General features: G+C 41.2%; 2 protein-coding genes across 2 annotated transcripts; one reads left to right on the top strand and one right to left on the bottom strand.

Annotated features, from left to right (window-relative positions):
* Nucleotides 1–666: 666 nt before the first annotated feature.
* Nucleotides 667–3,694, bottom strand: otol1a (otolin 1a). Its single transcript, XM_059344105.1, has 5 exons — nt 3,180–3,694; nt 2,627–3,081; nt 2,462–2,551; nt 2,243–2,314; nt 667–1,767 (listed from the first exon to the last, which is right to left on the bottom strand). Exons 1-5 carry the CDS (start codon nt 3,509–3,511, stop codon nt 908–910), a joined length of 1,809 nt encoding a protein of 602 aa, XP_059200088.1. The 5' UTR covers nt 3,512–3,694; the 3' UTR covers nt 667–907.
* Nucleotides 3,695–5,653: 1,959 nt separating this feature from the next.
* ppm1la (protein phosphatase, Mg2+/Mn2+ dependent, 1La) lies at nt 5,654–16,189 on the top strand. Its single transcript, XM_059344846.1, has 4 exons — nt 5,654–6,562; nt 10,652–10,826; nt 12,879–13,040; nt 13,359–16,189. Exons 1-4 carry the CDS (start codon nt 6,164–6,166, stop codon nt 13,712–13,714), a joined length of 1,092 nt encoding a protein of 363 aa, XP_059200829.1. The 5' UTR covers nt 5,654–6,163; the 3' UTR covers nt 13,715–16,189.
* The last annotated feature ends 323 nt before the right edge of the window (nt 16,190–16,512 follow it).

A 16,512-nucleotide genomic window follows, 5' to 3' on the forward strand; every position in this document is an offset into this window, starting at 1 on the left:
GTAATGTTAACGATGCATTCTTTTTTACTTGTTTCTGCTTCTGGGTGATGCTTTTATAAACCCGTATCAGTCTTCTGTGTTCCTGTGGGTGTGATGCACCTTCACCCCTGCTTTCAATCTGCTTTTAATTTGTAGGATTTCACTCTTTCTTTACTGTATTACCTTACGGGCCTTGTAAATTCACCAAATTTAACAGAAACAGAGCTGTGGTGAATGGTGAGAGTCTGCAATGATTATCTTTACCATCCTGCTGTGTGAATGGCATCTGCATTAAAGGCTTAAGTATTTATCTCTTGTTGTTTTGCCTTCAGTAAATGGACAAGAACAAGCTGAGTCTTAATCTGTTTTGTTTTTTGTGTGATTTTAAATGCTTTCTGTTGGAACACCCCATTCTCATTCATTGTCTGCAACCTTTTTATTACTTTCTCTGCATTTCACCATCCTCCCCAGTACCTCTCCACAGAACTTGGACACCTTACACCCTCTAGTGGGAAACGAATGCAATTATGGGTTATTTACTTTAATTGTTTCCAAATTTGTATTGGCCTCACTGACACAGAGCTTATCTATTCAAATTGGAATGACTAATGGCTTATAAATTAGCTTCTCGTTCTGGTTCGAAATAAATAAAGCTCAAGGGTCATCCATTTCAAGCGTCGTCATTTTTAATGCATTGTTGCAAAGAACTGAAGTGTTGCATACAGCAGTATAATCAAGCCTCATCCATCTCCACATTTAGCAAGGCAAGCAAAGCATTTGGTTTGATTAGACAGCAGCGAGCGGATACTGAAGCAGCAGCATTTAGCTGAATCACAGAATAATTTGACAGAGCAGTGCAATAGGCTGAAGGTGGTGCAGAGTCTACAAGAAGTTACTATCAGGGCTCATTTAAGGTCAAAGGTTGCATTCACACATTTTCTATAGCTGTAGGTTTGTCCTTTGGATCTGGGTAAAGCAGGAAACCAGAGAAAGTGCTGTCATCCTCACTGCTGGAGTAAACTCCGTTCCAGTCTCTCAGCGTCTCCAGCCACACCTGGTCGCCCACAATCAGGTGCATGAGAGCGAGGTTGGACGCCTGATCGATGTCCTGGCCGTACAGAGAGTCCCGAGTCCGCAGCTTCCTTACCCCATTAACCACTAAGGCAGCACGCACGGGCCGGTTGCGCACAGTGATGTGGTAACTGAATAGGTAGACCCCCGAGTAGGTGACGTTGAACTTGTTGAGATTTGGGTCCCAGTGCCCCTCCCCGTTGTAAAACACCTTGTCAAACTTGACAGGCAGGCTAGGCGGAGGGAAGGACCTGCTGGGGAACAAGCCCACACTGAAGGCAGAGCGAATCAGCTCCACATTCTCACCTGGTGGGCCTTTAGGGCCCCGAGGGCCACGGCCACCTTTAGCTCCCCTCTCCCCCCTCATCCCTGCAATGCCCCTTATTCCTGGAAGTCCTGGGGGCCCTCTTGCACCAGTATCCCCCTTCACTCCCGGAGGCCCTGGATCTCCCTTTGCACCATCAGTTCCATTAACTCCTCTCATACCAGGGGGCCCACGCTCACCCACATCACCTTTCTCGCCTGGTAAACACTCGCCTGTTAGTCCCTGTTCACCTTTCTGACCCTTTGTCCCTGCTACCCCAGGGGGACCCATAGGCCCCTCTCGCCCAATGTTCCCCTTAGTCCCATTCAGGCCGGGCTCTCCTCTTTCTCCCGGGTCTCCTTTCAGACCGCTGAAGCCACGTTCACCTTTCTCCCCTCTGAGGCCCGGATCACCTATAGTACATAGAGAAGTTATATTCACATAGCAAGGTGTTTTAATAAGAATGCTTTAATTTTTTCAATATTACAGCATACATTTACGCTTGATGACAGAATATATAATATATCAGCCAAGCTGTTCATTTACTTTAGGATTAATAGGTATAATTAAAGAGGGAATTAATTAAAATAATTCCCTTAAATATGTTGCTCTAAAAGGTTTTTCACACTCTCCGTGGTAAAAACATGGAATTAACTTCCATGCTGATTTGTGATTATTTCCTAAATTATTTTATGTTGAGTATACTGTATATATTGTGGTATTGTTTTGTTGTATGGTTTGTTTTGTTGTAGTTGGAGAGTCTGTTGTAAAGGGATTATATTCTGTATCAGAAAATTTAATTTATAGGGTGTGCTGATATTTAAATTTAACCTAATTAAGTATGATTAAAAGAGATGATGTAATACAATTTCTCCTGAGACTACACACCTTTTTCTCCTGGTTTTCCTGGGATCCCAGGGGCACCAGGAAGACCCACCGGTCCTTGATCACCTTTGTCACCTGTGGTAGTTTTGATAGATAAAGCGTAGAAAATGACATCTAAAAAGTACTTATACAGGACAGCTTTTTGCAAAAAATGAGAGAGCGGTAGAGAGAGAGAAACGGAGAGGCAGTGTAAAAGTCTCCTGCTGTTAAGCACCGTTGTACCTATGTCGCCATTGAGTCCGTTGGCTCCAGGTAGTCCTGCAGGTCCTGGAGGTCCCCTGGGGCCTATTTCTCCTTTCTCTCCTGGTAACCCTGGAAAAGAAAGAAGAGCATGAAGAATTTTGACGTTCAAAAGGTAATTTTCCTGAAAATGATAATCCATCTTACCTATAGAGCCTCTCTCTCCTTGTGGTCCCGGTGGCCCCCTCTCCCCCATGGGCCCTACGGGGCCTTTCTCTGGCGGACAGCACTCACAAAAATTGAAGAAGCATTCATTGTAGTCAAGTGTGTAGTTTCCAAGGGTGTTCCCAGGGGGCACAATGGCATCGGTGTGGAAATCAGTGGGGTAAGTGTCACTAGAGTAGGTGGTGCTGTCTGTAGGGGACAGGGAGTACGCGTCCATTGTGACCTCAGTTGTCTCATCTGTGTGCATGTTGCTGGATGTCGTTGTGGTGGTGGTCCGTCCGAATCCTCCACCCCCTCGAGGAGGCTTCTTGGTGGTCTGAGGTTTGGGCCAGCGTGTAGTTCTGGCACTGGAGGTCAGAACGGCCATCAGAACCACAAGGAGAGTGGTCAGGAAGACGAGGCGAATGGAAGGCATACTGAGGGCTTGACACAATACGCTGTAAGGGAGAAGAGAGGAAGTTGAGCAGAAGGTGCAGCACTTCTTTCTAATTCATCACAGCGCATTATCGGAAAAAAAGCAACAAGTGCATCTTACCTGCTGATGTAAATGGTGTTCACTCCATCCCATCTGACTACTGATTCATGTAGGCTGCCGTCTTCCTTATATTGCCCCGGTAGCCCAAAGAGAGAACAAGGGACTGAACACCGGGGGTTATTATGAGGTAGGTGGGCTGGCAAGAACAGATTACATGACTCCTGAGGGATATGAAATAAAGCAGGTTGTATACAAGGCAAGACTTTATTCTTTGTGATATGGGATATGATTCCAGGGCCCATGAGTGCACACACTGCTAAAGTGTAGTTCACACACATGCTTGCTTTGTACACAAACAGCAGAAATATAAGCTTACACACAAAGATACACATTCGCAGAACACGTGTACGTACAGTATACACACACAAACTCGCACATTGTTGGTGATGAATAGCATATCATATGAGTGCAACACCTCGTAGTGATCACACCCTTTGGCGGCACCTCAAAGCAGAAAATGGATCACCATGCACCCATTGGGAGAGGGATCAATGTCTCAAAACAGACGGCGTAGCTACATTGATCCAACAGCCCACCTCCTTGATAAAACCAACCCAAAGAGCCCAGTAAACCCAGTAAGCTTCATGGAAACCTGGCCCTGCTGAACCAAGCTTTACATGTCTCTGAATGTGTGTTTGTGTGTGTGTGTGTGTGTGTGTGTGTGTGTGTGTGTGTGTGTGTAGGATGTAGTTTCAAAGCTCTGACATTAACTTTGAGTGATTCCAAGGTTGCACACAAAATCTGATGAGGAGCCATGTGATACTGTATGTGGCCAAATAATAGATGAACAACTCAAAAGAGCAAAAAAGCAGAGAAGGTCAATATAGACATATATGGATGTGCTTTTAAATCATCTGTGCTGGGGAAAAAAGTTTGAGAGGACAATATATTCGTATTTCATACACTTTAATACTACAATTTAGTAAGTGCAGCATTGCAGGCAGGTTGTCCTGGATAATCTTCTCTGGAAAATCTCATTAAAAAACTGAAAAATTCAAAATAGATCCTTAGACTAAAACATACAGACTTTGTTGCACCTTTCAAAAAGAGAAAAAAGAACACCTGAGTCTTAATTTATACGGCCTGTCCGAATCATTTAACATATGGGGGGGGAAGAACCTAAATTCCTTTAAAGTGATCTAATTCCTTTAAAGTCCTATTTTGTTACACTATCAGTATTATTTGTGACCGCTTTAATTTATTTAGTGTGTGTATGTGAATTACCTTGTGACGTTGATAGGACTACCAGAGGTGTATTGCTCCACACAGCCACCAGGGGGTGGTGTTAGGTCAATGCAATGACTGCTGTAACAACATGTCTCGTCTCACACAACAATAAGAAACAGTGTAAATGTATACATTCAAACATTCAAATATGAGGCAACCGCAGGTGACAGGGTAAGAAACTAGATAAAAATATATACATATATATAATAGTTATAATAATCAAATAAACAAAAACATTCTCTACACTGTATTTGTAAAATGGTATAGGCGTATACTTAAGAGGTTTTAATGGCATTTTTATTCATAATATTTCACATTTTTTATGTACTGCTCAAGCTATGTAAAATTACTAACAAGGAGTCTTTGGTTTTCAAATTCACACTTATGTATGCAGAACTTGGTCAGCAGAATTTGGGATATATGTCTTTTGATCAAAATTTCTGTCACTGGTAAAGAATCTGAATATAAAATGGTCATAGAATAATGCAAAATCTTTGTACAGATTAGGAAACATCCCTCCATATTATAAGACAATGTTGAAAAAGTACAAAACAAAAACAACATTTATATGTATTAACTGTCATATAATTTTTAATTGAATCCATATTTTGCTGAAAATTTATGTATGCTATGTGTGCGCATACAGACCTACAGATTTTATTGTAGTGTATTGTACTGTATTATCATATTGTATTTTATTCAATTCTATTCTTCGTTATATCATGGAGGCTAAATTAACGTCCAGTTGCTCATAAAAAGTCAGGCACAAGGTGTTCCGTGATGAATAGGAGATAATACTAGTGTAAAAATCGATATTTGATATCAGTATGATATGTCATCTTATACAGGATGACATCATTATTTCATTCCGCAGCCACCGCCATTGGATCCAATGTTTTGTTTGGCCAGTGTATGAGCCTGCAGCTGCGCACTCTTGTCAAAGCCGATGCACTTAAAGAATGAACCCGTGTCAAGTTGACCACTATTAAAAAACCCCACTTCCGCTACAAATTTTCAAAATAAAGCACCGAATTTAAAGAAATCCATTGTGTACTCCAGTACAGCTTCTGCTAATTTGTGCTAAAATAACCACGATCGACTTCCGTTCTTATGCTCACTCTCCTCGGTGGTTTGACGCAGCTCAATACTGGAGGTGTGTTTTGTGTGTGTGTGTGTGTGTGTGTGTGTGTGTGTGTGTGTGTGTGTGTGTGTGTGTGTGTGTGTGTGTGTGTGTGTGTGTGTGTGTGTGTGTGTGTGTGAAAAATGTGTTGATGCGGAGACTGAACAGACACATATCCGAGAGGAGAAACGGGGTCAGCGGCGGAAAAAGAGGACACCTCCAAGACACATCGTCGACTCTCGCCCCCTCCCCGGTGACTCCCATGTCTCTCGTCGGGGTGGGTCTCACCCAAAATATCCGTCATCCTACAATGGGCTGTGGGAGCTCGGCTCAACTCGGAGAATCCTCTTGCAGCTGTTTAGAGAGCCGAAGATAGGACCAAAACATCGGACCGAGTCAATGACGGCGTCCTGCCCGCTTTTGTCCTGCGCTTCCCGGCCCGGTGTCTGGCAGTCTGCCGTGCACAGTGCGTAAATGCGGAGAAGAGAAGACAGGCCTCCGAGGAACACTGTAAATGTTGAAATTCAAGTCTTTGTCAGACATCGTGGTAGAGAATCGATTTCTTCATAGTTCCGCCGAGCGGATGGAGTGAATTGTGCAAAGGGGAGAGAGACAGACCGCAGTTTGGTTGCGTGTGATGATAGGAGACACAATGACGCTCTTGTCTCTTCTGGGTCGGATTATGCGTTATTTTCTCCTCAGGCCGGAGACATTGTTTCTGCTGTGCATAAGCCTGGCGCTGTGGAGTTATTTCTTCCACACGGACGAGGTGAAAACCATCGTCAAGTCCAGCCGGGACGCCGTGAAGATGGTAAAGGGGAAAGTGGCGGAGATGATGCAGAATGACCGGCTGGGAGGCCTCAGTGTCCTGGATGCAGAGTTCTCCAAAACCTGGGAGTTCAAGAACAACAACGTAGCCGTGTACTCCATACAGGGGAGGCGAGATCACATGGAGGACCGCTTCGAGGTGCTCACCGACATCACCAACAAGAGCCACCCGTCCATATTCGCAATATTTGATGGTCACGGTGGAGAGGTAAGGCTGCTGGGAGGGAAAGGTTACACAGGCCATTGTTATAGTCATTAAGCATTGGACTCATGCAGACCCAAAGACATGCAGCTGCACGTTAATAAGTTAGCATCATTTGGATTCGGAGCAGGTAGACAGGAAGTTCTTTGGAGAAAGCAAGCTAATAATTGCTACTTTTTGTGCATACTCAACAAGACCTATTACAGAAAAATCTATGACAAATAAATTATTCTGAGAGGGGCATTTAATTGATATTATAAGAGACGGACAATAAATACTTGGACAAGGCCAATTATTTGTTTAGCATCATAGAGAGTCCAGGTACTGTACAGACATAACCCCCCCCCCCCCCCCCCCCCCCCCCCACATTTTTAAACAGAACAACCCCCCTTCCCTCCCCATCATTGTTTTCTTTTGTGTGAACACCTCCATCCCACTGCCAGTCAGAGAGTTGACTTAAGATTCATCACAAAGACCTTGAGTGTGTGTGTGTGGATGGATGGGGGTTAGTGATGTGTGTGTAAAGGTTTTCTCTGTCTTTCCCTCACTCCCCTTGTGGTCAAGGGTCACTGGTTTCTCATGGCTGCCTTCAGACCACGTGTCCTGGCCACCATCTGTCACAGCACCACTCCCGTCCCCCAGAGGTTCCAGTGTATGACATATTTCACTGACTGATGGTTAAGTTTATAATCATTTAGAGCCAAGTCTTCCTGTTTCATAGCTCTTATTTTTCATTAACACAACACAAGAACAAATCTTTAGATTGCAAGCAAATGTAAGAGAAGTATGAAGAAGTTTAAATTGTCCTTAATACTTTTCTAAATCCCAAGGGCACATCACTAAATGGTAAATGGTAAATGGACCTGCACTTATATAGCGCTTTTCTAGTCGCTTTGCGACCACTCAAAGCGCTTTACACTACAGACTGTGTTCATTCACCCTTTCACACACATTCATACTGGTGGCAGAGACTACCCTAAACGGTCCCACCTGCCACCATTGGGAATCACTAGAATGCTTGTTTTATCTGACCAAAAATCCAAACCCAGAATATACTAAATAACAGGGTCCTTGCATGTGCTGAGAATCGAGTTTTCAAGGTTTGAGAAGTGCTTAAATTTTGAATAAAATGCTCAAACGTCCTTGAAATTTGGGTTTTATAAGATGCCAAGTACAAACAGGAAACAGGTTTGCATTGACTTCAGGTGTGTTAGTCTCATGCAAATAAAATCCCTGCAGTTGAGCTAGTACATGTTTTATAATTTGAATCCAGGTCTACCACTAATTTAAATCAATATTTAAACACACATCCGTCGCTGTATCTAAGAATTGGGCCTACTTTTTAGGTTTCATAATTTAAATATGTTATAAAAATGATGAATGGCACGAGCAAGCACATTTATTTAGAAGTAAACTAGTTCAATAGAGGTTCCTCTTAATTGTATTATGTACGTCTGTGTTTAGTTTTATTCTATCTATGGAATAAACAAACATTTATGTGTGAACCTGATAGCAGTTTGAGTGTGCATTGATGCTTCCAAACCAAATGTTCTCCTTCTGGTTAAACATCAGGTCACACCAAAACATAAATCTTTGAGTCTGACATGCTGTGCATCTATACATATGTATATATTTATTTGAATACAGAAAAATACTAAGGGAACTGCATGTTCTCTCTTTTTTTCTTAAAGATTAGTTGCAAGAGTTACTGTGAGACAACAAACAGAGTGTAGAGGCTGTTTGCCCATCCGGATCGCTCATCTATTCCTGTCTCAAACAAATATTTATCTTTCCTGCCCGTCTGAACATATCTCACTCTTTCTCCCTCAGTTTTCCTCCCTTTCTTTATTCAAACTTGTATCTTTATGCATATACGTGTTCGTATGTGTTTGCTTGTTTGTAACCTCTTTTTTACATTTATTTTATTTCTTAGTAGTCAAAGGGTTTGGACCAAAAAGGAACGGGTCACTCTGACATGGACCTCAGCTGTAGGGTCATTGGCATCAATACACAGCTCTCGTCCTGAGATATATAGACATGCATGTCCCAGTCTAAAAACTAAGCACTTACAGTAAAAGCATATAGTAAATCAATGGGGATTAGTCTAATGTTAAGGGCCATTTGGAAAAGTTGTGTTTACCTTCTGGGACTCCAAATGCTAATGATGTTGTCTGGAAAGTTCGGATATCCTAGAATATTTATTAGCTAGTGCATTTATATGCTGTTTGGCACAAATGTAAACACACTCAAATACACACACACACCAGCCATATTAAATGCAGTGATGCCGCCAAGCCAAATACGGGCTGATAGAGCAGGCTGTCTCTGGTAGTGTTGTGTGTTCTGGCTCTGAAAACATGCAGGAAATTTCTCAAACACGTCCCTGTTTTTCCCCCCTGTATTTTTATCAACGCGGTGAGTTATGGCCCAGAATTATAAAAGTCAGCACAAGCTGCTGCTCCCCTTTTAACATGATTTACTGGGATTGTTTGCTGCTGAAGCAGGAGCTCTGACTAGTTTACAGCTTTAACAGGCTTTCACACTACTTTGCTGCATAAAACCTAATTTATAGTCATACACTGACACCAAGGGCAAATAGGGGCAGTGATGTCAATAAGAGAGCCGTAATGCTTATTAATCAACCTTTTATGAAGTTGGTCCAATATTTTACACACATTAAATTCTCAGGGAGTAAAATCTTTGAGTGATTTATGAAGTCTGTCCCTGCACTGGCTTTGGCATTTCAGCTGGTTGGGATGAATGGACATCTACACTGAAGCTTTCCTGATTGAGACTCACAGGGCGCCTCTCTTTCAAATAAATTAAATTAATTAATCATTACACCCATCAAGCAAAAAGAAAAGAGAGAGGAGGGAAGGGGGGCAATAGGAAGAGATGGTCAAAATTTGAATAAAACTGAACAGTCTGATACTTGTGCTGTCGAACTGCTATCGCACATCATCAGAAAGCGAAGCAGTAAAGCGTGTATATTGAATGGCCCAAAGTGCCTTCATTTCCACAAGAGCTGCAAAAATGAAATATGTACTCTCTATTAACGGGGACTTTAAGATGGTATAAAAATCTCCCATTTTAGATTCGATTCGACAGCATTAGCATAATGGAAATCTTGGCAGAGAAAATGAGGGAAGAAGCAGATAAGTAAAGGCAGAAAGCGGAGGTGGAGGTGGAGGAGGAGGGTAAGTGGCCTGGAGGTTGAGGAGGTTCTTCAATAATTCAGCACAGAGCACCTGCTGTACGGGACAAAAAAAGAGCTTCCTATTTGCACACCTAGACTGACTGTATATAAAGTTGTTTGTCACCCGATAGTCTTGACTCTCCTTTTAGCTCTGTTTTAGTCTCCACCTTTCTTGTGTCTAAATGCTTCACTATGGTCACCAGCTAGTTACTAACGGTGTCTGTTAGAATTGGGAATCAGCAGAGGCCCAACAACACTATTTTATCAGTCACAATACAATATCGCGATTTTAAGCATTTTGCAATATGGTGAGTATTGCGATACAAAATATTGCGATTTAACTATTTAACTGCATTTTGTTTCAACAAAATTAAATTCAATCAAGACTTGTTTTGTCAAATAAGAGTCAAACCCACAGTCTGACCAACAAAGTATTCAGTCAACTGACAACAACTGCAGCATTTTCTTAAACTTTCAACTTTAAGCTTCACTGCTCTGAATTTTTTTTTAATAAAACACAAAAACTAACTTTGCAGCATTATTTCGACAACTTCTCAATGCGAAATCCTGACGCACATGGTGCCTTTAGATTCCTTAGATCTTCTAGTTTCATATGAAAAAAACAGTGAAAATACTCACGGCCCACTGGCCATCGGAACACTAAATATCGATACTGCTGGGCAAGAATAGTACAGTGGGTTTATCCAAGCTTTAAGTCGAGCTGGGGCTGTGAAAAAGTAAAAGTTAAGTCATGAACTTAAAAGTCCACACCATGAGCTGCAAGGTGCTTTACTTTATGTAGAGCTGAATCGGAGGAACATCACTCTGCTTTGCTTTTACGCTTCCACCTACGGCTGTCTAACCCTCTGCTTGTCCTGCCTCTCCCCCCTCCCTCCCAGGCTGCAGCTGACTATGTGAAAGCCCACCTGCCAGAGTCCCTGAAGCAGCAGCTGCAGGCCTTTGAGAGAGAGAAGAGAGAGAGCTCTCTCTCCTACAGCAGCATCCTCGAGCAGCGCATCCTGAGTGTGGATCGTGAGATGCTGGACAAGCTCTCTGCCAACCACGATGAAGCAGGTCAGGAGGGGGAGGAGAGTGGTGGGAAGTGAATATATACTGTATATGTGTGTGTTTGGGCTGGGGGGGGTAGTTAATGAGCCAACAGAGAGAAAGACAAAATATTTGTTGGAAAGCTGGATGAGTGTTTTGGGAATGGTTATAACCAGCTGAGATGTACAGATGTAAAGATACAGCCCTAATTCCATACACATGCAAACAAGTATGTGACGAAATGTTAGCAGGCTTGTCCCTTGGGTGTGATACATTTTAATCTAAAACATTTGCTAGAATTGCTCTGCACCCTAAAGCGGAGATGTTAAAATGATGTCTGTGATTCGGCCTTCACGCTGTTTGCCTCAAACTAGACACGACGTGTCACAGCACCTCTGCTATCAAACACAATCTTACAATTTCCTGTATAATATCCTCTCAGCACAATGCCTCCCAGCTGACATTTACCTCTTTGATAGCTTCCCTTCGTACACTCCACTTGCAATACTGACTGAGAAAAGTGAGACTGCTGTGATGTAACGTTATGCTGCTGATTGATCAGTTGGTGGCATTTGATACATCTACCTCAACAAAGGGTTGTTTTTGGCATATTGTTTTTCATTGTTGATTGTTAATGTACCGGTCTATCGGGCACAGGCCCAGTGGCCCAAAGTATCAAGGGGCCCTCATGGCCTACACCTAAAACATGTCACTTAAAGAGACACATACCAACCTTGAAGACACTAAAAACTACAAAGTGACTACAAAGAGATGAAAAATAGCTGCAGTTAGAAACAAATATACCATAAAGAGACTCACAACAGCAAAACAACTGCAAAGAGAAATAAAGCAACTACAGAGAGACACAAAACCGCTACAAGGAGATGCAAAATTACAAAAAGAATTGTTATTTTTTAGCATTTGCAGGAGGAAAATATTAAGAGGGGGCTCCTCTAAGTCAAACAAGAACTTTAATGCATCAATTTGTGCCTTTTCTTCATCAATCTATGTTCGGAATGTCACAGTACCCCCTCCCTACCAACACTATTACTGTATCACCTTATCATTTGCAGTTTGCACCACTTATTTAATACCTTTATCTTCCACAAATCTGTAGATCAGATTTTAAAGGTCAAACATTCCTATATGTCATTAAAGGTACGTGTTCTGTCAGGCCTGGGGATTAAGTGAAGTCAAATCCTTTTAAATCACTGTATTTATTATAGTGTGGAACCTCAGTGAAAATATAATAGCGGCAGATATTATCATTCCAGTGGTCTCTTGACATTTTCAGGCCTGTAGATATATTTACTGACATTTTGGACTTTGTCCAAGAGTGTTGTAAGATTCAGTGTTATCTTAGCCGTCTGTTACCACAGTTAAATATTACATTACCAAACACTGATTTTCGTTTTTAAACACATTGCCAGTGTGATAGCAGAAAATGTTGAAAACAATTTATTGCAACAAACAAAAGGCATATGATGTGGTCAATTGTCTAACATCCGTTTCTACCAATGTTTTTGATTCTGTTATATTTGAATAATTATAAGAAGGCAGATAGCCAATGTGTTTTTCTCCACTGTAGCGTTCATCTTTCTCTCACAGACAGACCTGAAACAGCGTGTTCTCACAGTATGTTATCTTGTTTAGGCTTTGTAGTTCATAGATACGCGCCTGTAAGAACAACGCGCACACACATTTCGTATCACAATCTTCGAACGAGACTTGAACAGCTGTTGGCCTGTCCATGTCATAGGTATCTGGCTAATAGATTCTGTTGTGTGTAAGTCCAACTTCTGAAGAGGATTAAATTGTGAATTATTACAAAAATCGGGGCATATTCTGACTGGAATCCTGCGAGAGCTGTGTCAGTCTGAGTCCAGCACTGCATAACTTTACCTGTGACCTGAATAAAAAGCCTGCATTGAGACCAGTCTTTTTTCTCTGGTGTGTGTTTACCCTTGGGCTTCTAATCAACGAACATGAGACCTTAATAATTCCTAATTGTTATTGCAACATTAAGACTCTTGACTATTTCCTCTTATTCTTGTCTTTTTCTCTCTATCTCCTGCACAGGAACGACATGTCTGGTAGCGCTGCTGTCAGACAGAGAACTCACAGTGGCAAACGTTGGAGACTCTCGCGGTGTGTTGTGTGACAAAGATGGGAACGCAGTTGCACTGTCACATGACCACAAGCCATACCAGCTCAAAGAGCGCAAGAGGATCAAGAGGGCAGGTACATGATCAGAGGAACAACCCTGTAATATTCAACTGAATGCAACTGTACTGCACACTCATGTGGATTAATATAGGGCCCTCTGTTGCCATCTGTTGGCGTATTTAAGTACAGCGTTGTGTTAAACAAAGCATAGGCTCAGGGGTAGATGTAAGAGATACCTAAGATGTGTGATTAACGTTTTTTTCAGTCAAGCTTAGCTTTTTATAAGCTCAGTTTGGTTTACTGTCCCACTGAGTCACGAGTTTGATTACTATAGTTGTACAACGTCCACATAAACAGATCAGACCAGTGAATGTTTTTCATTCTCATTTCCAGGTGGTTTCATCAGTTTTAATGGATCCTGGAGGGTCCAGGGAATCCTGGCGATGTCCCGCTCTCTAGGGGACTACCCGCTTAAGAACCTCAATGTAGTCATCCCCGACCCCGATATCATGACCTTTGACATGGACAAGCTGCAGCCAGAGTTCATGATCCTGGCTTCAGATGGCCTGTGGGATGCTTTCAGCAACGAGGAGGCCGTTCGGTTCGTTCGCGAGCGTCTGGACGAGCCTCACTTCGGCGCCAAGAGCATCGTCCTCCAGTCCTTCTACCGCGGCTGCCCCGACAACATCACCGTCATGGTGGTTAAGTTTAAAAGTGGAGCTGGTGGGAGCAGCAAGACGGGGGAGTAGGTCGGGTTTAGAGCTCACATTGTGATCAACGTTTTCAATGATTTTCCACATCTTCTGGATGGAGCAGCAAGTATGGTATTGAAAGAGGACCGGAGGAAGTTAAATTTTGGACCCTGAGAACTTTACAAGTGCACACACATACAGACATATGCACTCGTGCAAAAACACATAAAGCGCACACTAAAGTTAGGTTTTGTTTGAAGTTTTCTGATTGAGATAAGGGCATTTTAAACACAACACAGATCCATAACTATCTGCCAACTTAATAGTAAATACATCAAAATACTGAAGTTCTCCAACAGTGGAGATGCATATATGCAGACAGATCAAACATGTCCCCTTAAAGTTACTTCTCCAAACAACCAAACTGCATTTTCAATTACATTTCGTGGGAAATGTATTTTCTCCTGGATTACGGTTGCAGCTTTAACATGTAGGTAAAGTTGTACTTGTGAATAGAAACTAAACAACTTGGTTTGGTTAAGGAAAATATCTTGGTTACTTAACTTAATCCAGGTCAATTCAAGTTTTCCCTCTAAACATAATGGAGAATGCAGTTCCATTGTATAGGGGCGTAATTTTCAGGAGACTGGGCTGGACAGACATCAGATGGGATTTTCTCTTAACCAGCACACATTAGACTGTGATTGATTTACTACTGTTTTCTGTACATGCACGTGATTGGTACAGTTCCACTGGAGGCTTCTTCAGAGGAGGCTTCAACTAGTGCCTATCCAAAATTTACTGTGCAACTACAGGAAGCTACTGAAAATGTTTCTGCGAAAAACCTGCTTGCTGCATTTTGATGATGCTCTCAAGTAATGTATGCATCTGTTACATGTTTGACCTGGAAAATGTTATCAAATATAAAAAGACCAATGGATCAACACCTTTATTTTAACTTGAAGTGCTGCACCTAAATCTAGCTTTTGAGTATCAAACACTTGCAGTCTGTGTATTAGCAGGACTCTGACCAATCACTACTATTGCCTTTTGGCTTGGATTTCAATAAACTTTGAGGTGCTTATACACCCTTACATTGGTAACTTTATAGTGTTGTATACTTAGGCAGAATAAGCTAAGATAGACCTGGTTGTCCCTGCGAGAAATTGTATTGAACATCACAATGTCTGCACTATAAATTTACAGGAAAACAGTTGAAAAGACAATATATACATTAATAATAAATAAAGAAACACATGAATTGTGAGATGGAATATGAAAGACAGACACATGAGTAACTGGAATAATGAAAAGTTACTTTAATAAGCCTTTATAAAAATGATGTAATTGCGTTTTAAAATGTAATAACCATATCATAATGTTAAGCTGAAAAAAAGAATCAGAATTATTAACTGGTTAATTTATTTTATCTTTTTATTTTTTATTTTAAAGGGAGTCTAATGATTAAGCTAATCTGCTTTTGATGTCTGCTTTTTCTTTATTTAAACAATTCATCAATTGTTTATAATTATACAGAGACAAAATAAATCTCTGGATTTAAATGTAAACAACATTAGGAAGGAAGCTGAAGCAATGAAAGAGCTGAAGGTGGTTCATCAGGACACTCTTTTCATTCAAGGCCAAAACTGCAAAATAACTTTTCCACTTTTCACGTCTGCGGAGGGTTAGTGATACTCAGAAGATAGATTTTTGGTTGAGTGTTACTTTAACATATACAACACATATACACACAAACACACAGTCATGTAAAAATTGCACTTTTCAGATGTTTATTTTTTTTGGAATGGTAAACTTACATATCAGCCAATGTAAACACTGTATATCCTCAGTAATACAAGAGGGTTTTAATGTATGTAGAGCCTGGTTTAGTTCCTGACATTCACCTCTTGTTATGGAGCTAATGTAAACTGTTCCAGCAGATTTGTTTTATACCATCTGTATCAGGGCATGTGCTTCGGCTTATCCATGTTCGTAAACAAATTACATACAGTATGTCTCCATGGACACTGGTGGCTGCCTTTGACCCCGGTAAGCACACGAAACAGGACACATCCGCACGTCTGCTGTCATGAGAAACTGGCTAACAGACGACACATCATGAACTGTACGGCTGGAATACTTGTAGCTAGAAACATGAGATGCTCCCCAAGCAATACAGCAACAACCTGTCAAGGAGGTTACAGTAAACCATACTTGATTTACTACTGTTTTACCACTGTGTTTCATAAGCTCTCTGCATCAGCTGAGAGAAGCCTTTTTTATTTAAGTTTACCTAATGCCTTATTTATTGTTGACCTTTTGGGTGTTTCTGGCGGATTGCCAAATCAGTATACTGTATTCTGTTCTTTTTTTGTCCTTCTGTACATGAGCAGAAGTTTACAATAAATGACCCATTTCACTTTAATTTGAGAAGCAGTCCATGATTCACACATGTTGGCTGAAAAAAAAGAAAACGGTGTAAAAGAAACTGTATGTAAACTATCAGTATTAAACTGTTTCATCTTGAATGTATTCACCGTCAGTCTTTATGATCTCAAAGGCCTTCTGGCTGGCATCCACTGTGCAGCAGATTTATCAGTGCAATCACTACAAACAAGGTTTGGTAGTATCAGATTACATGTAGTAATCAGATGACAAAATATAAATTACACTTACACTGAAGACATTACAGGATTACTTGATTACATTATTTATTTTAAAAGGTTGCCAGTTTTTTTAATAGTGACTTATCTAGTATGTTTTTTCAGGATGATTTATGGTTAATGGAGTTTCTTTAATTTCCATTAAAAATTGAAGATCAGCATTTTGCATTACAAGAGCAATGCTGATGCTGA

Source organism: Centropristis striata, chromosome 11 (genome assembly GCF_030273125.1).
Source record: "Centropristis striata isolate RG_2023a ecotype Rhode Island chromosome 11, C.striata_1.0, whole genome shotgun sequence".
NCBI classification, from domain to species: domain Eukaryota; kingdom Metazoa; phylum Chordata; class Actinopteri; order Perciformes; family Serranidae; genus Centropristis; species Centropristis striata.